The 27030-nt window shown below is 35.6% G+C and overlaps 6 protein-coding genes across 6 annotated transcripts; 4 read left to right on the top strand and 2 right to left on the bottom strand.

Moving 5' to 3' along the window:
* Positions 1-954: 954 nt before the first annotated feature.
* On the top strand, positions 955-5747 carry LOC108210949 (probable pectate lyase 8). The gene is made up of 7 exons (XM_017382413.2): positions 955-1140; positions 1532-1588; positions 2499-2549; positions 3924-4566; positions 4650-4753; positions 4848-4986; positions 5089-5747. The coding sequence occupies exons 1-7, from the start codon at positions 1040-1042 to the stop codon at positions 5308-5310; spliced, it is 1317 nt and encodes a 438-aa protein (XP_017237902.1). The 5' UTR covers positions 955-1039; the 3' UTR covers positions 5311-5747.
* Positions 5748-8091: 2344 nt separating this feature from the next.
* Positions 8092-12089, top strand: LOC108213916 (LRR receptor-like serine/threonine-protein kinase RGI2). The gene is made up of 2 exons (XM_017385700.2): positions 8092-11256; positions 11443-12089. Exons 1-2 carry the CDS (start codon positions 8379-8381, stop codon positions 11949-11951), a joined length of 3387 nt encoding a protein of 1128 aa, XP_017241189.1. The 5' UTR covers positions 8092-8378; the 3' UTR covers positions 11952-12089.
* A 68-nt stretch (positions 12090-12157) lies between these two features.
* Positions 12158-12763, bottom strand: LOC108213917 (uncharacterized protein At4g13230-like). The gene is made up of 2 exons (XM_017385701.2): positions 12535-12763; positions 12158-12380 (listed from the first exon to the last, which is right to left on the bottom strand). Exons 1-2 carry the CDS (start codon positions 12583-12585, stop codon positions 12159-12161), a joined length of 273 nt encoding a protein of 90 aa, XP_017241190.2. The 5' UTR covers positions 12586-12763; the 3' UTR covers position 12158.
* A 2278-nt stretch (positions 12764-15041) lies between these two features.
* LOC108212973 (glycine-rich protein 5) lies at positions 15042-15491 on the top strand. Its single transcript, XM_017384687.1, has one exon. It carries the CDS (start codon positions 15042-15044, stop codon positions 15489-15491), a length of 450 nt encoding a protein of 149 aa, XP_017240176.1.
* A 1235-nt stretch (positions 15492-16726) lies between these two features.
* Positions 16727-20909, top strand: LOC108211798 (uncharacterized). Its single transcript, XM_017383487.2, has 8 exons — positions 16727-16916; positions 17051-17082; positions 17633-17680; positions 18440-18484; positions 19380-19460; positions 19525-19613; positions 19750-19800; positions 20685-20909. Exons 1-8 carry the CDS (start codon positions 16834-16836, stop codon positions 20706-20708), a joined length of 453 nt encoding a protein of 150 aa, XP_017238976.1. The 5' UTR covers positions 16727-16833; the 3' UTR covers positions 20709-20909.
* A 4037-nt stretch (positions 20910-24946) lies between these two features.
* Positions 24947-26607, bottom strand: LOC108212972 (leucine-rich repeat extensin-like protein 5). Its single transcript, XM_017384685.2, has 4 exons — positions 25876-26607; positions 25522-25590; positions 25324-25413; positions 24947-25217 (listed from the first exon to the last, which is right to left on the bottom strand). Exons 1-4 carry the CDS (start codon positions 26602-26604, stop codon positions 25119-25121), a joined length of 987 nt encoding a protein of 328 aa, XP_017240174.1. The 5' UTR covers positions 26605-26607; the 3' UTR covers positions 24947-25118.
* Positions 26608-27030: the final 423 nt, after the last annotated feature.

Below are 27030 nucleotides of genomic sequence, written 5' to 3'. Positions count from 1 at the left end.
AAACATTGAGGAGTGGTATTCGAGTTTAGTGTTATTTTTCTGATTTTTAAATCTTCAACTTTTTTAATTTTAATATCTGATTTATTATTATAAAACTATGAATTACTGCTACACATCTAACTAGATTAAAACTGTAGTATAATTTAATAAAATAAAATATGTAATAAAAATAAAATATAAGTCAAGTGCCAACCTGTGAGTACGGCCCCGGTTATGTAACAAGACAAATGCCGTACGCTTCCCAAAATAATCGCCATCTGCGCATCAACACGCGGCGCCAATTCATAATACAATGTTTACAAATAAATCAATAATATTTAAATTAATATATTTAATTGTAAATATAAATATCCTGTTAAAACAATTATGATCTTCGAAATAAAATTATTTCCATCATCAGTCTAGCCAAACAATTTATACTTCCTCCATCCTCCTAAGTTATATACATTGGAGGACGGGGACGTGACACAGACTTTAATGCTCCAGTAAAATATAGTTTCATAATTTAATTTTAAGATTTTTTCAATCTGAATAAAAATTTGAATGTTACTTTTATTCAGAAAAAATATTTAAAAATAAGTCATGGAACTATTTTTTATAGAAGTATTGAAGTGCGTGTCAAGCGGTGAAAAAGAAACGTATAGAATTAAATGGAACGAGGAGTAGATATTACCCGGTGAGATCTCGTTGAACTGAAACACGATCACTTGCCGATCCCGCACGTGAGTGACCGACGGACTTACCACGTGTGAAACCCCAAAAAGGAGAGGCAAAATCAGTTTAACGGCAGTTAATTAGGTATGAAGTTAAACCAGTTAAATCATAGGAGTAGTAAGTATTTACTTGTCTTAATTTCACTTAACAATTGTACATCTTTAATCACCAAAATTAGGCGCAAAATCTCTCCCTCTATTTTCCCACTCTCTCCTACTCTATAAAACAACCTCTCCTCTCATTCGACTCCACTCCCTCGTTCCAGAGAGAGAAACCACATTAATCCAGAGAGAGAAAGCTAGCTTGAGCTCTCGGCTCCACAACTATGGTGCTCTCATTGAGGTTATCCTACGTTCTTTGCATGCTTTTGCTGCTTTCTAGTGCCAAAGCTGTGGTGCTAGTTGATGAGGAGCATCCACAATCGAGGTTCGTATTTAAACGTCGATATAACATGCGAGAGTGTTGTGCACCGGATACGTTTTTATACATTGTTATGTATTACTCGACATATTTAGTTTGTTGATTCTATTGCAACCATGAGCATTTTAGCTGAACTAAGTGGACTATGTTCCGTGCGATCTCTGTTTTTGAGTTGAATTTGTTTATCTCGACATGTGAGAGTATTGTACACCGGATACGTTCTCGTGCATTGCGGTTTTTTGTCAAGTTTGTTGATTTTATTGCAATAGATTGGGAATTTGAAAATTTAATCAAGTTACCATGAGCATATTAGCTGAATTGAGTTACAGAGCTCTGTTTTTCGTCAAGTTCTGATTATTTTTCTCGTCAAATTGATCTATGATTCCGGTGATTGCAGCGATGAAAGAACGACGCCGTTGGAGAGCTTAAGCAACACGACAATGGCAGTCCATAAGTATGTACTACTCCTCTGTATCTTACCCGCATTTTCAATTCTATTTGCATGAATCCTGACCGTCGGATTTATTCTATTTTATATTTCCTGAAAATCTGAACCGCTTAGATTGGATCTGTAGTTAAATAACTGTACCGTAGAAATGAAATCGGGAATCACAGTTGATCGATAAGCCAACCGATTCAGAATTTATAGATAATTTATCAAATTTTTTTGAATAAATCAAAGATTTTTAATCAAATTGGAATTTAATCGATAAATTGGTGAATTGTTTTTTATGAATTAATCAGATATTTTTTAATAAGTATAGGACTACCCTTCACATGATCCATCCTTGGTCTGTAAAATGAGATTTTCGTAGGCTATTTACGTAATTTCGCTACTCGAAATGATTTTTTTTTCTTCGCTACTTTTGTGGTCTTGAGCCAATGGCATCTCTTAAATTCCTTTTCCGGTGGGAATTGTCTCGAGCACTGTGTGTTTTAGAACGTACGGTGTCGTTTTTAATTACAAATGGGATCAGTCCACATGATTGCTCTTTATGAAACATCGCAATATTGCATCTCCTGCTTTAACTTTAAGTCTCCCAGCCAACCAGTGCTTTTACTACTGCCCCAAAATCCCGTACCTTATTTTTTTCAAACCGTCCAAACCCCCAACTTGATGCATACCTGATACATACCGAATAAATCCTTAACCCGATATGTTTTGACACAAAATTATTCACGATTGAATACATGTTGATTCGTATTTATAATGATAACTCATTATGTTTCTTCAAAAAAAATGATACATTATGTTCTGACACAAATTTATATTAGTTGATTCGTGTTTATAAAGGTATTCAAACTAATCGATACGAGATGCACAAAATAACATTTTGTCGGTGTTGTCGAATTTAATTTTGCAGGCATGAGCATGCAGTGGAAGATCCTGAAGCAATAGCAACCATGGTGAACATGTAAGTCTCTCTACTTGACTACTTGCATGAATTTAGCACAACAAAATATATTTATTTTCAGTCTGCCAGGATATATTTTAATTGTTGTTGCTTGAAATTTAGTCAATTTTTCACTGAGAGTCCATGTGGTTTCAATAAATGTGAAGGAAGGGTCACATGCAGATTCTGGAGAACATAGTAGTAACATTTTTAATTTTGTTCAGTATTTTCCCACCTACTCAGTTGCCTTTCCTTTAAATTTCAACCCTTATTCTTTGGCTTTATTTGTTGCTTCAACTTTTGGTCAACATAGATCTTGACTTTAAATTTAAAATTTTTTATTTTCTTGCAAATTCAAGATCCATGGACTTTGAATCTTGATTCCGTGAATACGTTACTGGTGAGCCTGAACTCTGATACTATACTATGACTATGACTAATTCTTCCAAAAGCTTTAGATGTCGGGAGAAGAGATTTTCATACTATACTATGACTATGACTAATTCTTCCAAAAGCTTTAGATGTCAGGAGAAGAGATTTTCAGGATCATATATTATTCTAAAAATTACTTTCTCGAGAGAGTAAGATGTACGTGGATCTGAAATGATTCGAGCAAAGATGCCGTTCTATGATATGAACATTTCTGAAACGACATGACTCTGCTATTAGATTTCACATGCCTTTACAGATGCGGTGATCTGTGAGTCTGTGACCTTCCATGTTCTCCATACTCTTGCATGGCATTCCATTTATTTCATGTTCTTCTTGCCAGACTACCCATGGTACTAACATGTCCTTGTAATTTCACACACAGATCCGCACATTACGCATTTAATTCGATTACAGTAGTATAAGAATGAAATATTTTGCTTCTAGTTCTGGACAAGTTTAGGCTTGTTACAGAGTAATGCAGTTTTACCGCAAAGTGAATTTGATACATTATTGTACTTTTTGAACATGGTTGGGCACATGGGTGGATCTAGTAAGAAACGGGGGAAAACGTGTCTCCCCTAAATTTTTTTGACATTTTTTCACCATTCTAAGTTTTACAAAAAATTATAGAAATATCACCACAAAATTTAAAAATATATAGATGTTTTCAGAAAATCTGGTTGGTGCCCTCGAGATTTGAATCCTAGATCCGCCCCTGGATAGTCACATTACGGGACTGATTGTACCTAAGATCATGTTATGGATGGGAGAACAATAAATATGATTATCCTGCAGAATGCCAGTATCCGAAGGACATCATCGTATTAATGGCTTTTGATCAATGCAAGACATGCCTGGCCATACTTATGATTCAATGACCCTATGTTTTAGCTAATATATGATGATTTGAGTAGAATTATATGATGATCTGGCTAAACTGACTGGAGTTCATGAAATATGCAGGGCAATTAAGAATAGCACTGAAAGGAGGAAGCTGGGATTTTTTTCATGTGGTACAGGGAACCCTATTGATGATTGCTGGCGCTGTGACCAGAATTGGGCACGTAACCGTAAGCGCCTTGCCAACTGTGCCATTGGCTTCGGACGCAGTGCTGTTGGTGGCCGTGATGGCAAGTACTATGTTGTCACAGACCCGAATGATGATGACCCTGTGAACCCGAGACCAGGAACTCTGCGTCATGCTGTGATCCAAGACAAGCCTTTATGGATTGTCTTCAAACGCAGCATGGTGATCACGCTAAAACAAGAGCTAATTATGAACAGCTTCAAAACTATTGATGCCCGAGGACACTCTGTCCATATTGCAAACGGCGCTTGCATTACTATTCAGTTTGTCACAAATATTATTATACATGGACTTAACATCCATGATTGTAAACCGACTGGCAATGCCATGGTTCGAAGCTCACCAAGTCATTACGGTTGGAGGACAATGGCTGATGGTGATGCTATCTCCATTTTCGGATCCAGCCACATTTGGATTGATCACAATTCCCTCTCCAACTGTGCTGATGGCCTAGTCGATGCTATAATGGGATCGACTGCAATTACAATTTCTAACAACTACTTCACTCACCACAATGAGGTAATTAACCAATGCTTTCATAATTTTCTCATTATTCTTAATCACGTTCTAAAACAAGTAGATTAACTAGTATATATCAACAGGTGATGCTGTTAGGCCACAGTGACACCTACGCAAGAGACAAGGTCATGCAGGTCACAATTGCTTACAACCATTTCGGAGAGGGCCTTATGCAGAGAATGCCAAGGTAATTTAATGCCACCCTCACCAAATTTGAATTAGGGGAATGATATTATACCAATTATTTAGTAGTGCTGATTCGATGCATTATTGATTTGCAGGTGCAGGCACGGATACTTTCATGTGGTAAACAATGACTATACCCACTGGGAAATGTATGCCATTGGAGGCAGTGCTGATCCTACAATAAACAGCCAGGGAAACAGATATCTTGCCCCCTCAAACCCTTTTGCTAAGGAGGTCAGTCGATGAAGCAAAAAAGTCTAAAAAGACAGGACATACAAGAAAGACAGATTTCTATGATTGTGTCAATGTTTAAACCTGATTGGTTTGAATGTGCAGGTGACCAAGAGAGTTGATCAAAATGCGCACAGATGGAGGCACTGGAATTGGAGATCAGAAGGTGACCTGATGCTCAACGGAGCTTATTTTACTCCATCTGGTGCTGGAGCTTCAGCCAGCTACGCCAGGGCCTCAAGTCTGGGCGCAAAGTCCTCTTCCTTGGTCGGATCTCTTACCTCTAATGCTGGTGCTCTTACCTGTCGTAGAGGCCGCCAATGTTAACACCAAGCCCAAACATCTGTCAAAAGAAAACCACAAAATTACCATTACAAAAAAAAATGATGATAACAGATTACGGTTTTCCTTTACCCTATACATTACGATACAGCAACATCCAAGTCAGTACAAGTCCAGTAGCTCAGGTCAGTATCAGCCAAGTCTCTTCATTTGGTAAATGTACACATCATTTTACTAAGTATTTACACCATTGTTCCCCGCGATCAACCTCTGGCCTGCTTCAACGGATAATTTGCAATACAAGGAGCAGGCACAGAAGCGTTGTTCCTCCACTTCTCTTGATTGTTTATCATCTTGAAATCGGTTACTTCTTATCAGATTAATCCTTCTGTTAAACGAAGAAAATTTTCATTTGTAGACGCGATTCGGAGTTCAGGGCTCAGACCCTTCAATTGAAATGTAATTATGATTTTACTAGCTTATACTCTGCTCTGTTTCATATTGTAAATCTCTGTCATTTGTTAGTCTTTAAACTATCGATTCATACAGGGTTAAAGCTCTAAACTTTCCTTCTTACATAGAAGGGACGAACTATTCGCCAATCTTTTTTATTTTGTTAGTAAGGTCTACTATCCACCAATCTTAGTATAAAACCGAAAGAATGCAATTTGTTTCAAGTTTAATTGATCCGGTCAGTAAAAATCAGAGTTTTCGATCCCGTAAATAGAACGAGAGAGATATCATTCAACTGAAAGGAGTCGCTGGTATCTTTGATTACAAAGATCCGTGACTTGACACCAAACTATATGCACTTTTTTATAACGAAAATACAAAAAATGTCTAAATCTGGCGCTTTTTTATAACCAAAATACCAAAAAGTCTAAATCTCGGATAAGCGACGTGATTCGAAACATTCACATTAAAAAGCAGGTATTGTGTCTTTCAACGATAAAATATTATGAAAAGATTGCTGTAAAAAGCAGTTGTCAGATGACCCATCTTTCAATTACATTTAGGGGTGGATCTAGAAAGAGGCACTGGGGACAAGTGTCCCCCCTAAATTTTTTTTTATTTTTTATTTTTTACATTTTTTCACCATTCTAAATTTTGAAAAATTATAGAAATGCCTCCACAAAATTTAAAAATATATAGACGTTTTCCGAAAATTTGCTTGGTGTCTCCCTAAAGTTCGAATCCTGGATCCGCCCCCTGATTACATTGCATGAATGCTTGTAACATGTAATGACATAGTAGTTTTGACACCCTTGTTGGGTTGTTGGCAATGCTTCAGTAAACATAAACTTCAACTGGGCCAAAACAAGAATCTCTTAGACTAACTGATCCAAATCAGTTAAACCTAGCCCAAAAGAGGCCCATTTCATGCATCCATTTTGTTCAGCAGCCTTTCCAGCAAGTCTGGCAAAAATGGTGATTTCAAACACACACTTGTGTGTTAGTGTGTGTAAAAAGCATAAAAGTAAACTACTGAAATGGAGTGTTGACAAAACAAAATGTGAGTAGATTCCTTTCTGGGGAGCTTCCCAAATTTTATATGTTCTTGAGCTTTGAGCTCTCAGTATGGGAGGTGAGGTGATTATTATTTGCTTCATCTCCTTTTTGGTCTTTGCCTTGAGCCTTGAACACAATTACTAAACAATGTATAATGTTCAAGAAATTAGGGGTGCCTTTGAATTTTAATATATGGATGCACATCATCATAATGATTGATTAATTTTAATTTATCTGCAGCTAGTCTATATACAGGAACAATTCCGCTCAGATAACGAAATTATCATCATTCTATCCGCTTACATTCTATCTCGTAAAAGAAATATTTACTCTACCACATCATTCTCACCGCTCTATTTCTATCTTGTTATTCAGTTGAGTTCGTAAAAAAAATATACCGGATATCTTGTTTCATTACTCTTACTGAGTTCGTAAAAAAATACATAGAGTATACTAATCACATGAGTTCAGTTTAACATATTCTTTTTACTTTTATTTATATTTCACTTATTAATGAATTACTCCTATGATTTTCTAAGATTCCTTGCTCAAAATAGAGTTCACACGTCACATGTTTCAACCTCAAATTTGAAGTTAGTGTTTTAAACTGTCGGAAATCATACCTACTGGCTTGATTAAGAAGCCAAACTCACTTACTACCATTAATCCCTTCTCTTAAACCTAAAAATTCCCATAATCACAAAAGTAAACTCATGTTCATCTTCTCATCATTCAGCCTGAAGAATGAAGTTATCTTGAAAATAATGTAGATCACAAAATAGAAAATAAATCACTACATAAAAATCGAAATTAAGACTAAATTATGGGTGTGTTTGTACAGTGGAAGTAGAAGCCGCTTCTGGCTTTTGCTTTTCTTGACCCGTTTGTGTAAAAAAGTAGAAGCACTTTTAAAAAGTTCATAATGCTAGCTTTTCTCTCACAGCTTCTACTTCTTTTCCAAATATTTTATTAACTTATTTATTTCTCACTTCTAATCCACTTCTTTACTTTAAGCATGAAATTACTTTTTTTAAGATTGCCCAAAGTATCTCACTCGAAAGTACGGTCTAGAAAATACATTGTTTCAGCGAATACTTTAACTGCTAACAAACCTTGTGATGAATTCAAAGCTTAAGGCTCGATTACCAATAAGGAAAAACCACCCTTGCTGCTGAGTAATTTTGAGGAAAACCATGCAAGAACACATGCATGCTACTGTAAAATGTTCATTTGAAATTTTTTTAGTACATGAAGAAAACAGTTTAATAAAATAAAGGGGAGCACACAACACATAGCCCCGAGGCAAACATGGTGGAGATAATGTGGGTTGTAAATTTTCTTCACATTTTTCGAAAAAATAATCACAGTTGTTTATATTCCAATCCGGGTTTTAGATATCGTTTGATTTTTCTGCACACGTTATTAAATATTTGATCGGATAGTTAAAATTATTATAAAACTCGGGTTAATGACTGAGAGCTATACTACTCCTATAAGCTGGAGGAAGATTGCTTATGAATGAAGTGAGTGTAGAGATACAGAAATATAGTGAGCCCCAATGCACACTTAGAGAAGAGTAGTTTGTGATTTTGAGGTTATTGCAAATGCCAATGTTGAAGGCTTGTTATCACCTCTTTTTACTCACTGTTGTATTACAATGTTCTGTTCTTTCTGCACAAAACAATGAGGTTTCTGTGTTACTTTCTTGGCTTGCTAAGTCTTCTGTGAAAAATCCTGCATTTGCAGATTGGAGTCCTTTGGATTCAAGTCCTTGTAATTGGTCTTATGTCACTTGTTCAGCACAAAAGTTTGTTACTGAAATTGATATTCAGTCCATTCAGCTTTCCTTGCCCTTTCCTGCTAATCTGTCTTCTCTTCGATTCCTCGAAAAATTGACCATTTCTGGGGCTAATCTGACTGGAACAATCCCAGTTGAGATTGGTGATTGTGCTTCACTTGTTTCAGTTGATGTTAGTTCAAATGGTTTTGTTGGTAGTATTCCAAGTTCCATTGGTCAGCTTCAGAACCTGGAAGACTTGATCATAAACTCAAACCAGTTGACTGGAGAAGTTCCTGTGGAGCTTGGAAATTGCAGCAGTCTCAAGAATCTTGTGATTTTTGATAATCAGTTGAGTGGGGTTCTTCCAGTTGAGCTTGGGAATCTTTTGGAGTTGGAGTCTTTAAGAGCTGGAGGGAATAAAGAGATTCAAGGGAAGATACCAGAAGAGCTTGGAAACTGTCAGAAACTGATTGTTTTAGGCCTCGCGGATACGAAGATTTCAGGGTCGATTCCAGCTTCATTGGGTAAGCTACGCAATCTTCAGACGCTGTCAGTTTATACTACATTGTTATCAGGAGAGATACCTTATGAACTAGGTAACTGTTCTGAGCTTATTGACTTGTATTTGTATGAAAATGATCTCTCTGGCTCAATTCCGAAGGAATTAGGCCAGCTTCAGAAGCTAGAAAAAATGTTGCTTTGGCAAAATAATCTTGTTGGGGATATTCCAAGTGAGATTGGCAACTGCAAAAGCTTGAAGATAATTGATCTTTCTTTGAATTTTTTGTCTGGTAGCATTCCTGATTCATTTGGTCAGCTTACAAATATGCAAGAACTAATGCTGAGTAACAATAATATCTCTGGTTCAATTCCATCACTTCTTTCCAATGCTACAAACCTGGTACAATTACAGGTTGATACTAATCAGTTATCGGGTTTGATTCCCTCGGAGTTGGGGACTCTAAAAGAGCTGGAAGTTTTCTTTGCTTGGCAGAACAAGCTAGAAGGCATTATACCTTCATCATTGGCTGGTCTCAGAACCCTCCAAGCTTTGGACTTGTCTCATAATTTTCTTACTGGTAGCTTGCCTCCTGGTTTATTTCAGCTGAAAAATCTAACAAAGATTCTCTTGATTTCGAATGAGATATCAGGTCCTATCCCACCAGAGATAGGTAGTTGTAGCTCCCTTGTTCGTCTTCGACTTGTTGGTAATAAAATCAGTGGAGAAATTCCCAAGGAAATTGGCTTACTTGATAGCATCAGTTTTCTTGACCTCTCTGCAAATCAACTTACAGGGCCAGTACCAGATGAGATTGGTAAATGTACACAACTGCAAATGCTAAATCTTAGCAATAATAGTCTTGGAGGCTCGCCGCCTAGCACTCTTTCTTCTCTCAGTGAGCTTCAAGTCCTGGATCTTTCAATGAACCGGTTTAAAGGTCCGATTCCAGGGAATCTCGGGCAACTTGATTCTCTTGAAAGACTGGTGCTTGCTAGAAATTTTTTCTCTGGCTCAATCCCCTCATCATTAGGCCAATGTTCAAATTTACAATTGCTCGATCTTAGTGGAAATGGTCTCTCCGGAAACATCCCAGTACAGCTGTTTAACATTGAGTCTCTAAGTATTGCTTTGAATTTAAGCTGGAATGAATTAACTGGTGAAATCCCACCTCAGGTTTCTGGTCTTAACAAGCTATCTGTACTAGATCTTTCACACAACACTTTCAGTGGAGAGCTAATGGCACTTTCTGGACTAATCAATCTTGTTTCTTTAAATGTTTCTTACAACAATTTCACTGGTTATCTTCCAGACAACAAGGTTTTCAGGCAGTTATCTGGATCAGAATTGGCTGGAAACAAAGGCTTATGTTCAAGGGGGCGCGAGTCATGTTTCTTGAGCAATGATGCAGGTACGGGGCTGTCAGGGCCGAAGAATTCCAGGAGATCGTTAAGGCTTAAACTTGCGATAGCCTTTCTAGTTTTGGTTACTGTGGCATTGGTGATTCTTGGTGCACTAGCAGTTTTAAGGGTTCGAAAGGCGGAAACAGATGAAAGTAATTCTGAAATGGGAAGAGGAAGTTCATTTCCCTGGCATTTCACTCCATTTCAAAAGCTAAATTTTGCAGTTGATCAGATATTGAGATGCCTAGTTGAATCCAATGTGATTGGAAAGGGCTGTTCTGGGATAGTTTATCGTGCTGAACTTCACAATGGTGAAGTCATTGCTGTCAAAAAACTGTGGCCTACTACAGTAGCATCCAGATACTGTCCAAAGGACAATGTTCAAATTAGTAGAGGGGTTCGTGATTCTTTCTCGACTGAGGTTAAAACATTAGGCTCAATCAGACACAAGAACATTGTCAAATTCTTAGGTTGTTGCTGGAACCAAGATACGAGATTGCTCATGTACGAATACATGCCTAATGGGAGCTTAGGAAGTGTACTTCATGAAAGAAAAGGTTGCAAATTGGAGTGGGATACACGGTATCGTATAATTTTAGGAGCTGCTCAGGGGATAGCCTACTTGCACCATGACTGCGTCCCTCCAATTGTTCACAGAGACATTAAGGCCAATAACATTCTCATCGGTCTTGAGTTTGAGCCTTACATTGCTGATTTTGGCCTTGCCAAACTTGTTGATGATAATGATTTTATTCGATCTTCAACGACTCTTGCAGGTTCTTATGGATATATTGCTCCAGGTCAGTTGCATTTTCATTTCTTTCTCTGCATTTTCCATAATCAATTTAGAATTTTTTATTCTTTTTAGGGATGATCAATTACAGAAATTTAAATACTAATGACATGCCTCCACCGAGGCCTAAAACCTCAGCCTTGCAGATCAATTGATTATTGTTGGGACTTAAATTATTGTATGCTTGCTGCAGAATATGGCTACATGATGAAAATAACAGAGAAGAGCGACGTTTACAGCTTTGGAGTCGTCATGTTAGAGATATTGACAGGAAAACAACCAATTGATCCGACCATTCCAGATGGTCTCCACATTGTAGATTTTGTGAGGCAAAGAAGAGGCAAAATTGGAGTGCTCGATCAATGTTTACAAGGCAGGCCAGACTCCGAAACTGAGGAAATAATGCAGACTCTAGGAGTGGCTTTGCTCTGTGTCAATCATTCTCCAGATGATAGGCCTACAATGAAGGATGTTGCAGCAATGCTGAAAGAGATCAGACAAGACCGCGAAGATGGAGCAAAAATCGACATGATTCTTAAAGAATCTGCTTCAAGTGAGGGACAGATGATCAATAACAGTGCTAAGGAAGGACCATCTTCTACACCAAGACAATGCATGTACTCGAAAAGCAACAATTCCAGTTTCTCTGCATCATCACTGCTCGACTCTTCGTGTTCTAATTCAAAAGTGTTTCTCAAGTAGATAACAATGATCTATCAGTTGTAGATTTCCAAGATTGTGATCATTCTCTGATGTTGCATTTTCATTTCTCAGAAAAAAATAGATAGTATTTCGACATTAAGTCTCTTTTATCCTTTTAATAGTACCGTGTTACAGATTTAAATTTCGAGCAAAGACATAAATACCGATAATTACAAGAATGAAGAAAAAAACTCAGATTGCTACATATCAGTCTTTCAGAAATTTTTTGAATATTTCAGCCTGTTTCTTAATTTTTTCAAGAAAATCCTCCTTAGCATCATCAACAACATCGGAGAGATTATCTTTAATTTTTCGGGTGTTTTTGCTGATTGAATCCCATGCATCTTCAGCAGTTTCTTTAGCCTTCTCAGCTAACTCTTCTGCAACATCCTTTCCTTTTTCAGCTGCATTTTTCGCTTTTTTAGCCACCTTCATCAAATTAAACAAACACAACATTGTCAACATACGATAATTAAGTCTGTCAACTACTTATAATTACTCAATTAATTTATTTTCTCAGAATTATATAGCAAAAAAATAAAAAATGTATGTGTGAGAGAGATCAGAGATGCTTAGTTATTACATTTTCTGCAGCACAAGTAGCTTGCTTTCGTGCATCATGGCCAGCTTTCATCGTCTCATTGGCTCCTTTTTTCGCGGCTCCTGCTGCTTTATCATATTTTGCAGTTGCATAGCCGTGTTGTGTAATTAGCTGCTACAAATTTATCAAAACATCTTTATATATCACAATAAAATTTAACTCATTAACTCATTTTCTTATAATTTGGGGTAAGGTTAGCTTGCATCCAAAACTTGACACAACTTTCAAATACGGTTGGTTTGGTTTACTACCAAATGCAAAAAATAATCATTCAAAAGTAAACAATTTGTGCTGGTTACCCAGATAGGTCTCGGAGCAAGTCCAACAGATGCCCTTGAGCTCCAATGTCTCCGCGTAATTATCATTTTATTACCTGTTTGAATTTTTGCAAGGCAAATTCGAAGAGCCATGCTTGCGAATCTATGATATTATTACCTGTTTGGATGTTGGAATTTTGTTGTCTAAGCATTATTATGGCCGAGTCTTATTTTTGGTATTTTGTTCTATAAGCGCTTTAAGAGGCTGGCCCTCTGTTTATCAGAGGCTATTACTATAATCATTAGAGCGCCATATGTTATTGGTATACATTAGTTGTTGACTCGGGTTTGTTTATAAAGGCTTCTAGTCAGTGTCTTAAAAAACACATTATGGAATTGGGGTCTAAATTGCTTCGATTTTATACTCGGTGGGTGATTAAATGTTAGTATTACGCTTACTGATATGCTTAAAATTTTGCTTGATCGCTTAAGCGCTAGAAGTTCCCTCCAGCGCTTAGAACTGATTTGCGCTTGTTACAACACTACTAGCATTTTATAACTCACGGATGTGGGATTTAACAGTATCGTATACAAATACTAATATTTTATTACACAGAGCAGAAGGAAAAACAGTAGAGAAACAATCATATAGTTGAGGTTGCAGAGCTGCAGAGAAAGAATTTATGACAATTTTTACAGCAGCAGCAGTAGTACTGCAGAAAGCGCAGACTATCTGACCAATTCGCATTTAGTTTTCACCCAATTCACAGCTAGCGCTAACTAACCTCTTCATACTGCTCAACTTCAATCCAGTGTCCGGCCAGTTCAAGCTGTCATGCATATGCCTGCAACTGCAAGGCTCATATATACTATCTACTACTCCCTCCGTCCATTTTTACATGTCCATTTTGACTTTTGACCAGTCAAATTGATTATATTTTGACTGAACTTTACATGTATTAGATAGTTGAGAAAAATAATATAAATTATACCATTAGAAAGTATATTTAGTCTATTTTAATATGCAAGTTTCAGTTTTTAGAAATAATGAGTAGATAATTTGTAATGTTTAGTCAAAAATTGGTCAATTTAACTCCTCGAAAAGCAAAATGGACATGTAAAAGGGGACGAGGGAGTACCTTGCATGTTCGCTCTCAGTGCTGCACATGCACATGCCCGTAAACTAAATTCATCTTTCTTATGTTTTAATACCAGTACGCGAACTAGTAGTAACACTCTACACTCACAGAGTCACAGGTTGGTTATTTATAGTTGACAGCGGCGGAACCTAAGGGGCTAGAGGCTCTAGCCGGACCGAATTTCAAAATTCAGTAAAATTTCTTTTTCAAATCCTAACGATTAGTTAAATATTAGTAGGGTTGTAATTCGATCCGGACTATCCGGTGCCCTATCTTATATTCAGTTCGAAAATATGATGTATGTCCCTCATATCCGTTTTAAAAATGATCAGATCTTGCGCAAATATTAAATTTGAACCAAATATGATCTTGGCTGGATATGAGTCTGCTCATATTAGGCCTCATATTATTTTTCATATGATCCTACCCGAATACCTGAATACTTGAATATGATTCAGGGTTCATTTTCGATCCGAACTCATATACAGATTATATTTTAAACTCATTAGATTCGTAAGTAAATAGTCATCATCTTAAAAAAAATTAATATTTTATTTAAGTTTAAATCTTCCTAAAATATGATTTATTCACCGTGATAATGCATGTTATCTTCATACATGTAAGAAAATACGATACTAACTCATATTCTGTTTAGATCCGACAACAAGTGATATGCGATATCACCTGGATCATTTTATAGCTCTGAATTTTAGCCCCCTTCCTGGCTCGACCAATGCTCCGAGAGGTGAACAGTGGCCTTCGACATAAGTTTGACAAAATAACTGTCTACTAGGTAAATTTAAATTCCGTTACGAGTACAATTTATAATGCCCACACCTACACAACTTTAGATACGAATTACTACTTCGTACCTGTGCGTGCTGTGTAGTAAAAGCATGACAAATTACTGTCGAATTGAATATCGAAATTTAATGCCAGCTAACCGTAAATAAATGCTGTCGAAAATTAAATGAAATCTACAACATGTGCCCTGTTCCAATCTGCCTATAAAACGAGAATCAGAAAAAAGTTGTTATCAAAAATAAAATACCATATCTAGCTAGCAAGAACTGAGAAGCAAGTGAGATCAGATATGGCAAAGTGGCTTTCAAGCTTCATGTTACTATTTGTTGCACTTGTTGCAAATGTTGCAGCAAGAGACATTGCGAAATCTGGCCTTAATGACCAAAAAAATGTTGTCAATTTCGGTGGTCTTGGATCCTACAGCGGGGTTGGCAATAATGGTTTGCCTTTTGGTGGCGTTGGGGGCGGTGTAGGCACGGGTGCAGACATCGGTGGCATGACGGGCCTGGCTGGCGTTGGGGGTGGTATTGGCACAATGCCTAGTGCAGGTGGTGGTTTGCCAGCTTTTGGCACTGGCATTGGGGGTGGTATTGGGACGATGCCTAGTGGTGGTGGTGCGGGTGGTGGTTTGCCAGCTGCAGGTGGGGTTCCTGCTGTTGGCGGTGGCGGTGGCTATCCTGCGGTTGGTGGTGGTGGTGGCTATCCGGCAGCAGGAGCCAGCACTGGAGGTCTTCCATAGGGTTAATTAAGTTAACTAAGTACGTTGCATGGGGCGCTATGGTTTGTGTAGTAGTATTGTTTAAGGCTTAGTGAGTTGCTTGATAATCAAGTGTTTCTAATTTGTTTGGTTTCTGAAACTTTGTTTTTTTGTTTTGAGTTATGTACTTCTTAATTTTTTGTAATAGTTTGTTGGCCTGGAATAAAAAAATTATTAGAAAATTTATGAAAATATCTCTGTTTTTAGATTTATTTTCAAGAATACGAACAAAGTTGCAACTAAGATTACAGTAGTTGATTAGTGTGAAGCTACCATTTTCGGAATTGATGTAGGCTGGATTACTCGAGAAACTTTTGTATTCATTTTCATTTTCAAAAGTCCTTGCATTCAGGGGGTTAAACAGTCCGGAAACAATGCGGCTATTTGTTTAACTCTTTTTATTGTTTATCAACCTGATTGCATTGTCAGTTGGGGATTTGTCTCGACTAAACTTGTTTTAATTTAATGGAATGAATTTGCATTTTGTCAAAAAAAAAAAGGATTACAGTTGATTTTCATGTATACGAGTTCCAAACGAGGTTGCAAATTAAGTTGTACCGTATTTTTGAAAATAATTTTTATAACTTGAGTATTTTCAAAAAAATCCAAAATTATATTAAATGCTAGAATCAGTTTATGTATTCGACTGACTATATAATCTTATTTTCGGATTTTATTTACAAACAATGCTAGAATATTCAATATTAGAACTCGATGGATAAGTTGGACACCAAACTCCAAACGATCTCAAATCGGTCATTTAAATAAATTATATGTATTTTTAATTATGAGTTTAAAGAGTAAAAATATTATTTACATATTTTTCCTAAATATTATCATAACCAAGTACGATGTTATGATTTCTAATATTTATAATAATTTATTTAGATTTATCAACTTTATTTACTATTCATTTTAATCAAAACAAAGAAATCAATTATATAATAAAAAATTTTGAGATATCGAAAAAAGAGAGGTAGTTTATATGAAATGGGAAAGGGAACAATAATGATGAGAATTATGACAAAAATAAATAAATAATGAATATTCGATTTGATAATTGTATTTATTTCACCACCCGCTAACCAGGCCCTTACCTCCAACATGAATGTCATGAAACACATAAAGTCCATTATCAAATAGAAAACAACCCATCCAACAAAAACACCCAGGCCCATAGTTAAATGGCTTTAAGCCCAACTTTTGTCCCTCCAAAATCAAAACCACCGTCTCTGCTCTCTCCCTTCTTCCCCTGGCCCCCTCTTGAAACGCCCCCAAACAGCTGAAACAAATCAACTTATAAGCCGATTATTTTTACTTATCAATGGTGGGAGCGGCAAAGAAGAAGTGCAAAGTATGCGAAGAAGCTGACTCAAAATACAAGTGCCCTGCTTGTCTTATTCCTTAGTAAGCCCCCCTCTTTCTTTATTTTTATTTTTCTCATAATATTTTTTTTTTCTGTTAATTTTTGGTCAGGACTTATTTATTAGTAAAATCTTGAGATGGGGTTTGATTATTTTTTGATTTTTTGGATTTTGCAGCTGTTCTTTGGGTTGTTTCAAGAAACATAAAGGTGGGATTTTTAAGGGTTTTTGAGTTTATTGCTTTTTGATTCTGTATATATGAATTGCTAATGTATGTGGGTTATATAAAGATTTTGTTTTTTGTGTTTATTAGAAATGGCATTGTGTATGTGCAAAAGTAATTGATTAGAATTGGCATTTTTCGATCAATTTGAAACCACGGTGTCAGAATTTGTTTACCTTGTTCAGCGTTTAGAATTACTGAATTAGTTGGTTTGGTCTGTGTAACACACACACACACGTGACATTGCTACACTCGAGTCTAACTAAGACACAAGTTAATGTCTAATTTATGAGTTCTTGTAAAATTAATCTGGTAAACCTGATATTCCTTAAAAATATTTAATATGGGCCATAAGGCTGAATATTATCTGTAGAGACAGGATCTAGCGATCCACACTTTTATCCCAAACAATGGGTTGTCGGGTGAAGGAAATGCTAAATATTTATGATTCAATTAAACCCTCCTACCACGTTAAGGTTTAAGGGGGAGCTGGTAACTTAATGATAAAGCTCATTTTGACTTGTACAAATCTACAGAAGTTCAGTGCGTTAAGGAGGAGGCAGAACCCGCGGAAGAAAAAATTGGTGAGGGTCTTTCTCCTTAAACTCTGCATCTTTGCTTTTATTTTGTTTTAGATTGTTGACAGATATCACACTTGGAGATACGTACCTGTTATTGACTTTTTGTTGTAAACCTTGAACCAGCACCAATAATCATGATTGAAATTGGTTGCCAACGATATACTAAATAAGTATGCATCGCCTATGTTCTCTTTACTTGCATTCATGACAGACAGTAAATTTTTTGGATCAATTAAATTTATAGCTGCTCGTCAATATAAACATTTTTTTTCCTAATGCCGATATGCTATCTATTTTCTGGATCTGTATAGTTGATCTCGACAAAGAATCAGGCATTATAGCTTCGAAAATAATTGTACTCTTTGCTGGTCAATATGTTACATAAATACTTTGCCTATTTTGTCATTTAAATTAATGTTCTGCAGACATAGGATTATAATATCAGGTTTCGTTATAAGGTCGACTAGGTGTGCAGGTCTAACATCACATGCATATCCTTATTTGCTTGAGGTTGTTTTACCAAGTTTTTTATGGGTTTACACATCTTTTATTTTTATGGAAGTTGGATATGCTATTCTGGATTCTAAAGTTTTTAATCTACATTTCTCTATTGAATTAAAACACCAGAGTCAATGTCAGGTCTTTTAATGCGTCCTTGTAAGTTGTAATGTGTCCATTCACATCAGCACATATCTGATTTTGGTAGCACAAATTGTTGAGGCTTATGTGGTAAGTTGATGTTGATTGAATCAAATACTGCAGAAATTCCATGCGTTAAGGAGGCAGTACCCGCAGAGAAAAAATTTGGTACGAGTCGTTATTCTTGAGCTCTAATTTTTAGTATTATTTATTGTAAAATGTTGAAGAATATTATTTTTGGTGCTATGATCATATGATTTCTTTTTGCTGTAAACTGAAATTCACCATGGATAATCATGTAATGGGATCGGTCAGCTTGGAAAACCTATCAAAACATGCATTTGCTTATATTCTCCACTATATGTGTATTCATGATAAATGATATTCATTTCAGTGAATCAGTTATGAAGTATATGTATAAATATATGTCGACAACAAATTCAACTTTTTAATTCTGATAATTATATTTGTAAAGGGATACAGGAACACGAATTTGAAAGCAGAACCCATGCTTAGTCATAGGATTATAGGAATGGTAGTTGACCCAGGCGGTCCTTTGATCTATTGTAAAAACAGTTTGGCATTCATTGATTCAGATATAGAATTTTTATATTGGGTTTTGCCTTATAAAAATCCACTAGGTGTGCTGGGACAACATTGTATCACATATCTGGTGAAGGTGGTTTACTATTTCAACTATGAGTTATGCCAAATTATAAATACTATACTGTTACACTGAATGCTGACTTCTGTTCGGTGCTGCTTAGTCTAAAGTGAACTGCAGTGCACTCTTTGTTGTTTGTTGCACATCCTTCGCTACACATCCCTAATGTGTCTTGCTTAGTCCAAGATCTTCTGATTCTTTACTTGAAATGGGCCTCCTTTGCTTATGCGGGGCAATGCTCTAATAATATTAGTTTGCTTACAGGCGTGTTAATAAAACTAGGTGTAAAAACCTGTAGCACCTATGTTTCATCGTATATTAATATTAATATTTGCGAAGTTCTTAATTTGAATTTGTTTCTGATTAAGTTGTTCTTCATTTACAAATTCTCTTTTCTAGCTCCAAATCCGCATGTTGAAAGGCCATGCTTTGTTGATGAACCAAGCATAGTGTTGCAGCAGTCACAACTTGAGTCCATAGGTATTTCTCATTAACCTTTTATAACATTCAAATATTAAATATATACTAAACTATATTATTGCAGCTTCTTCGAGCGAAGTTATTGATGCTTTGAAGAATGAAGAGCTTCAGAAACTCATATGCAAAATAGAAAATTCTGCAGATATTGAAAGTGTATGTACTGATATGCTAAAGATAGAAAAAAACTACTTGCCATTAACCTTTTCATATTGTACTGATAAATTAATAAGAGACTGATTACATAACATCAATTCAGTCACATTAATATATGGCGTTTTGTTGCTTTTAGGAATTTGATAAAGCAATGGAAGTGGATGCATTTCGACTTTTTACCGACAAGGTAGGTAACACCTTGTTCAGTCTTTAGAGCATCTACAATTCCAAACTAATACACCAATGTAGTGCAAGTTTTAGTGTATAACTCACTCCAATGCAACACTATTTCGATGTAAGGTTACACAAAATGAATTGGGTGACACCAAATTCTTATCCCTTGTGAGACTGTGACCCACAGCTCACTATAATAAAGTTGGAGAGCTGTAACTTGAAGAAAAGCGGTTTCGTTCCCATTTGTTACTTGCCTACCTCAGTTGAAGCTCATGCCCTAATTTCTCAATCACGGATACTTCTCCCCTTTACAAATCTTTTGTAACAAAAGACCATCATACCACTTACCAAAACATTTTCTCGTGATGTCTCTCATCTCTGGACCATTCTATCTCAGTCCAATGACGGGACCACTCCACTCGAGTGGGTTTTCATCACCCAAATGGATGCTTTATAAATTAACTCTTATGTTAATTATGATGTTACCTTCGTATCTTGGATTTCTCTACCTCCTGTTAAGTTCATTACAATGGAATTTGACCTCTTAATGTCAATTGTGAACTCTAATTATATGGCACACACGTGAATTTTAAGAATAAGCTGCACTTTGCCTGAAGGTCTGGGATTCTTGGTCTGAACTTTCACTGAACTTAATGCATTGGATTGCTATAAGATATTTTTGGGGCTACATCATGGATTATTTGGTCCTGGGAGCAACTGTCAAAGTTCTTGAATTGGCCTCATATAGTGTCATAAGAAAATCATTGACTGTGTAGCATGGATTGTTCTAATTTCTAAATGCAGAATCGATTTTTAAAGATTGTTGACATACACAAATACAAAAGACAACTCTTCGTGAACAATGAACGCTCTCATTTGCATCTTTTTTGTTGGCAGATATTATCTACCATTGGTGCGTGACAATGTCGTTCCAATGAAATATTCGCAAAAGCTACAGGACACCTGGAGGAGGATAAGGTTTGCTGAGTGATTTGGTCTTGTAACATTGATACAGTTTGAACAGTCATCGAAGTACTTTAACAGGTCTCTCAAGTTACCTGAGAAAGCTTGTTGTTCACTATCTGATGGCGAATATTTGTATAATAAAATAATTTTTTTTTTTTTTTGTCCATGAATTTCTTTAGAAGTACTAGTACAACTGTTTTATAAGTACCGTAGCTTTTTGGAACAGTAAGCTAAAATCATAAGAGTAAACATTATGATGTAGTCATCCTTATAATTTACTGAAGAATCCCTTCAAGCTAGACTTGGTGGCTGATTTAATGAACTAAAACATCAAGCTTGAGAGCTAAAAAAAACTGATCCTGATGTCAGGGGTATTTGTCAAAGTGGCCGCTGGCTGTAACAATGGCTGATAAGTAATATGCAAGATCTTTGGCCGGTTTGGCTCCACCTATTCTTTTACCAGTAATAACAATTTTATTTTCAGGAACATTGTTAAATTTACGTACCAAACTAAAGGAATTTTCAAGTCAAGCTAAAATTTGACTAACATCGTTTCAATTTTGATGCGGTCATAAATAGTTGGTTATGTTTTATGTGCGGTTGAATTTATCCAATCATTTATATATATAAATTCAACCGACATCGGTCGAATTCAATACTGCAACATGCCAAGACGAGGAGGGCCATGAATGATGGAAAATATCGACCGGGAATGATGGAATATATATCGGTCGAATTTATGTATTTTGCGGGAATTTTACAGCTTATTTAGAAATGAATTTCGAATACATTTTGAGTTAATTCAACAAAACCCGGTTTGAAAATAATAAAGACGACCGATTCCGATATAATATAATATAATGTATTCAACAGTTTTGACTAATGTAACTATTTTTAGTCGTAAATTATATATTCAACCATTTCCAGTCGAAAATATTAAATTCTATGTTCTCAGTTGAATTTGCACGTGTCAAATTAGCAACCCTACCGCCAATAATATTTCTATGCCATCACTCCCCCTCCTTCCTCTCTTTAACACTCCCCCATTTCATGTTCACCATTGTTTAATTAAACATGAGATCACTTTAAATTATCAAGTGTAATTTCATAATTTCAATATTGTAGATATGATTAATTTCTTATGTTTGATATAATTGTTGCACTGACAAGCGTATATACGACCACTGACCGAGCAGTCAAATTTAGTTAAAAGCGACCAGTTTTTTGTGGTTAAAATTACTCCCATTTCTTGTAGTGCTAATCTCCTGTTATATATTTTGATATATAGATGTCAGAGAACATATAAAACTCCGGTTAGTATCCATAACTTCACAATCCTTAATTTTGGATATTCTGGTGCAGCTTCATGCAAATTCGAGATCCATTGAATGGTTTCATCTAGGGCTAGCAAAGTATAAAAGGCAAGTGATTCGCATGATACCGGTTCAGGATGATGAACCTGAACCTCGATGGCGTATATGTAATCAAATATGAGCTTAAAAATATATGATAGATACGTTTAGCAATTCCATAGGTTGAAGAGCTGTAATTTAAAGAAAATGGATTTCATCCATATATATTTGTTGCTTTAGTACCTGGATTGAAGCTCGTGCCCTAATTTCTCATTAGGGAAACTTCCCCCTTTCAAATCTTTTGATTCGAATGACCATCATACTATTTCTAAGAAAACTTTTCTCATGAAATCTCTTATCTGTGGACTCTATACTATTTGATTCCAATGACGAGAAAATTTAGAAGCATATGAAATTTTTTACATTACATGAAATAAGGTGATATGAAATAAATCTTATCTTAAGACCTAGTCCTGATTTTTTTTTTCCTCTCAACTTCTCGATTCAGAATTAGATCTTATCTTAAGACCTAGCTTAACTAATAAGGTGATATGAAAGTAATTATTTTTACTGTTAATTTCTCTGTTGTTGGTAGATTATCATAATTTTGATGTAGTGTAAATTATATAACATATATTATATTTCCCCAATAGGTATGTGTGTTGGCTCTTCTGAAACATATAAACAGTTGACATTCCTGGAAGCCCAACTGCATGAACTATTTGATAACTAAAGTAGCTGCTTTTTTTTTCCTTCTGTTTTTTGATACAATTACAAATGTCGCAGATTCTTGCACAATATGCTGAGAGAGTTAATAGCTTCAAACAGTACTATTGAGTTTTTGTCTTTCAATATTAGTTTCATGAATGTTTGTAATGCTATTGTAATATCTGTGTTCCGACTCAAGTGCAAACAGCTATTGTAATAGCTGTTTTTAGAAAGTCAATAGTGGATTCATCAGTAGGGTTTGAGCTCAAGAGCAATAAACACTTTATAATAACCTCAATACAAGAATAACCTCCTTGTACAGTAAATACAATAATTTCTTTTGGCCCAGAAAAAATTATCATAACAAGATTATTCTTGTATATATAGAGGTAATTTTTCCAGGTATTATATATCTAGTATTGGGTCTGTTTTTTTATCAAAGAGGTTAGTTTTTATACAATCTAATTTCTCGTAATGAGGTTCTAATGAATTCTTCTTCTTTTCTCCTTTGGTTCAAGGATATTATTTATAGTGATTTACTGTGTATAACATAGTACAGGTCTTTTATTGCAGCATGCAAGTGATAATTTTCGAAATTCAAATAAGAGTGACCGCAAGTCTGCAACAGTGTTTGACGACTTAAGTACATTTTTTTTCTTGTATTCACTGAAATATATTTTTACAAACCACAATTATATATATACATTTCTTACATATATTTATACATCATAGGTAAGTAGATATATATATACTTATACATCACAGTAACCAGTTTCAAGTTTTAAGTTGCTAACGGCTGTAGCTCAATGTATATATGCACTAATATATTAATACCACTATAAGAAAAACATACCATTTCCTAAGAAATAAATCATCGGTGAAAAATACCGCACGACTATTTCTTATCGATTTTTTTCAATCCACTTTGGTCAGTAAGAAATAGATGTTTTTCTTCTAGTAGTTCATACTTTATATACATCTACAATCCACATCTCACTATAATAAAGCCGGAGAGCTGTAATTCAAACATAATGGATTTCATCCACATTTGTTGCTTTTGTAGCTTAATTGAAGCTTGCGCCCTAATTTCTCATTATGGAAACTTCTCCCCCTTTTGGTTTTTTTTAATCGAATGACCATCATACTATTTTTAAGAAAAATTTCTCAAGAAATCTCTAATATCTTTCGACTGAGTCGAGGTACGAGACCAATCATCTTAAGCTAATCAAGATGTCTGATTACACGAGACCTCAATATTACTCTGAGTCATTGAACAATATTCCAATCAAAAAATCAAAATGTCTTCAAACTTTTGTCCGAATGACATGTAGGGAAGGAAAATTCTGTTTGAAACTAGCATAGTACCATTTTAGCTAATCAAGATCACGAGACCTCGATATTACAATGGTACTAATTAAACAAAATGGCAATAAGGGGCAAAAGGATCATTTGTAGTCCAAGGCACCTATGCAGCGCCACCATCAGCACCCTGCTCATCTGGAGAGCTGCTCGAATATATACAATACACATTTCTTAGTACATATACTTATACATCATAGGTAAGTAGATATATATACTTATACATCATAGGTAACCGGTTTTAAGTTGCTAACGGCTGTAGATTAATGTATATATGCACTAATATATTAATGTCCACTATAAGAAAAACATATAAATCGTCCGTGAAAAATACGCATGACCATTTCTTATCGAATTTTTCCAATCCACTTTGGTCAGTAAGAAATGGACGTTTTTCTTGTAGTAGTTCATACTTTATATACATCTACAATCCACATCTCAATATAATAAAGCCGGAGAGCTGTAATTCAAACATAATGGATTTCATCCACATTTGTTGCTTTTGTAGCTTAATTGAAGCTTGCGCCCTAATTTCTCATTATGGAAACTTCTCCCCCTTTTGGTTTTTTTTAATCGAATGACCATCATACTATTTTCAAGAAAAATTTCTTAAAAAATCTCTAATCTCTTTCAACTCGAGTCGAGCTACGAGACCAATCATCTTAAGCTAATCAAGATGTCTAATGACACAAGACCTCAAAATTACTATGAGTCATTAAACAATATTGCAATAATAAAATCAAAATGTCTTCAAATTTTTGTCCCAGCGACATGTAGGGAAGGAAAAATCTGTTCAAAACCAGCATAGTATACCATTTTAGCTAATCAAGATGTCTAATAACACGAGACCTCAATATTACTATGGTACTAATCAGACAAAATTGCAGTAAGGGCCAAAAGGATCATTTGTAGTCCAAGGCTCCTATGCCACGCCACCATTAGCACCCTACTCATCCGGAGAGCTGCTTGTTGTTTCAAGAATTCCTTTCCCCTTCCTCTGGCGTTCCCTCTCATAATCTTCTGCAGATTGTTGAAGGGCTTGTCGCTACATGTTAGCAAGTGAAATTTTAGATAACAATATCTTAAAATCAATACTAATCATCTAAGAGTAAATATATAATCACTGAATTAATTATAATTGTATTTTATACCCTTGCTTTTTCTTTCCTGAGTTCTTCCACTCTCTGCTTCAGGGGGGTCAGGTAGTCAACTACGTCCGCAAGGACTGAGACTGCTTCGGCCTGTAATTACATATATGATACTGATAATATCGATATTATATATATATAAATAGATAAATATGAATTATGATTATTGTTATCAATTTTTTCTTGCTTCTTTTGTCAAACCTTGGGAGGATATGGTATGATATCCCGCAGAGTCTCTATCTGTTCAATAGTCTTACTAGACCAATGTCCCTGCATGCACAATCGAGTAAATTCTTGTTAATAAGAATTTAAATTTAACAACTTTTATTTTTATTAAATTACATTTTTCATGATTGAATGCTAAAGGTTCTTTTTTGACATTTAGATACTAAATAGCATTATCATACTATCTTATAAAAAGTCCTTCTCTAGAATATATTATACCGTTTGGACCCACAAAATTAAAAGATATTCCTGAATTTTGTACTGAGCCCACAAAATTAAAAGAAATTCCTTTGGAAAAGTATAACAAATTCTAAAACAAAGAAATCTGACCCGTTTTTTTATTCCACCACCGGAATTGGGTTGAGCTGGCCTTTTCTTCTTATCTGTAGGCTCCGGCTGTGACGGTACAACAGAGACTGTTGGATTGTCACACCTAGTTGCAGAGAACACATGCGGTTCAGAAGTGTAGTACATTACCGGAGCAGGTTGTGGTGATGGCCTCAGATGAGGTTGTGGTGGAATCTGAATCTGCTGTGATATTGGTGGCATATAGTAATTACGTCCGCTTAGATTCATGGGTGAATGCTGTCGTGGTAATGGTACCAGATGGTAGTTATCTCTCGTTATAATCATTGGTGAAAGTTGTGGTGGTAATGGAGGCAGATCATAATTACCTCCAATTGGATTCATTGGTGGAAGCTGTGGTGGTAATGGAGGCAGATTATAATTACCTCCCATTGGATTCATTGGTGGAAATTGGGAAGGTAATGGAGGCAGATCATAATTACCTCCAATTGGATTCATTGAAGGAAGCTGTGGTGGTAATGGAGGCAGATCATAATTACCTCCAATTGGATTCATTGGTGGAAGTTGGGAAGGTAATGGAGGCAGATCATAATTACTTCTAGTTATAGTACTCATGGGTGGATGTTGTGGTGGTAATGATTGGAGATTGTAATTACCTACGGTTGGATGAAACATCGGACTGCCTTCCCCCCATACATCAGAACTTACAAGATCATCTTCCCGCTGTCCTCTGGTTGAAATTTGCTTCGACATTTTTTCTGCCAAAATTACAAATTATCATAAACAACGCAACATAATAACAAATAGTGTACAATATGCCTTTATTCTTCATTACATGCCTATATGATAACAAATAGTGTACACAACATATATCTATTGTTCATTCTATGGAAAAAAAAACTAAGATAATACCGATTATATGAGAAATGTAGTCAGAGAAGAGGGGAGAAATGGAGACCAAGTGATGTGTGAGTCAACATAGAGGACTTGGGATATATATAATACTACTGTATCTTTCTAGAACCATCCAATTTATTTATTTTTTAATTCTAGAAACATCCAATATATTAATAATTTTTATTATTTAATAGTCGGTTGGATGTTTGTTCGCGTTTAATTAATATAATTTTAAAATTTTAAATTACAAAAATATAAAAGACAATGAAAATATATGTTATA

The sequence above is a fragment of the Daucus carota genome, chromosome 3, assembly GCF_001625215.2.
Source record: "Daucus carota subsp. sativus chromosome 3, DH1 v3.0, whole genome shotgun sequence".
Lineage (NCBI taxonomy): Eukaryota > Viridiplantae > Streptophyta > Magnoliopsida > Apiales > Apiaceae > Daucus > Daucus carota.
This window is presented reverse-complemented; position numbering and strand designations above follow the sequence as displayed.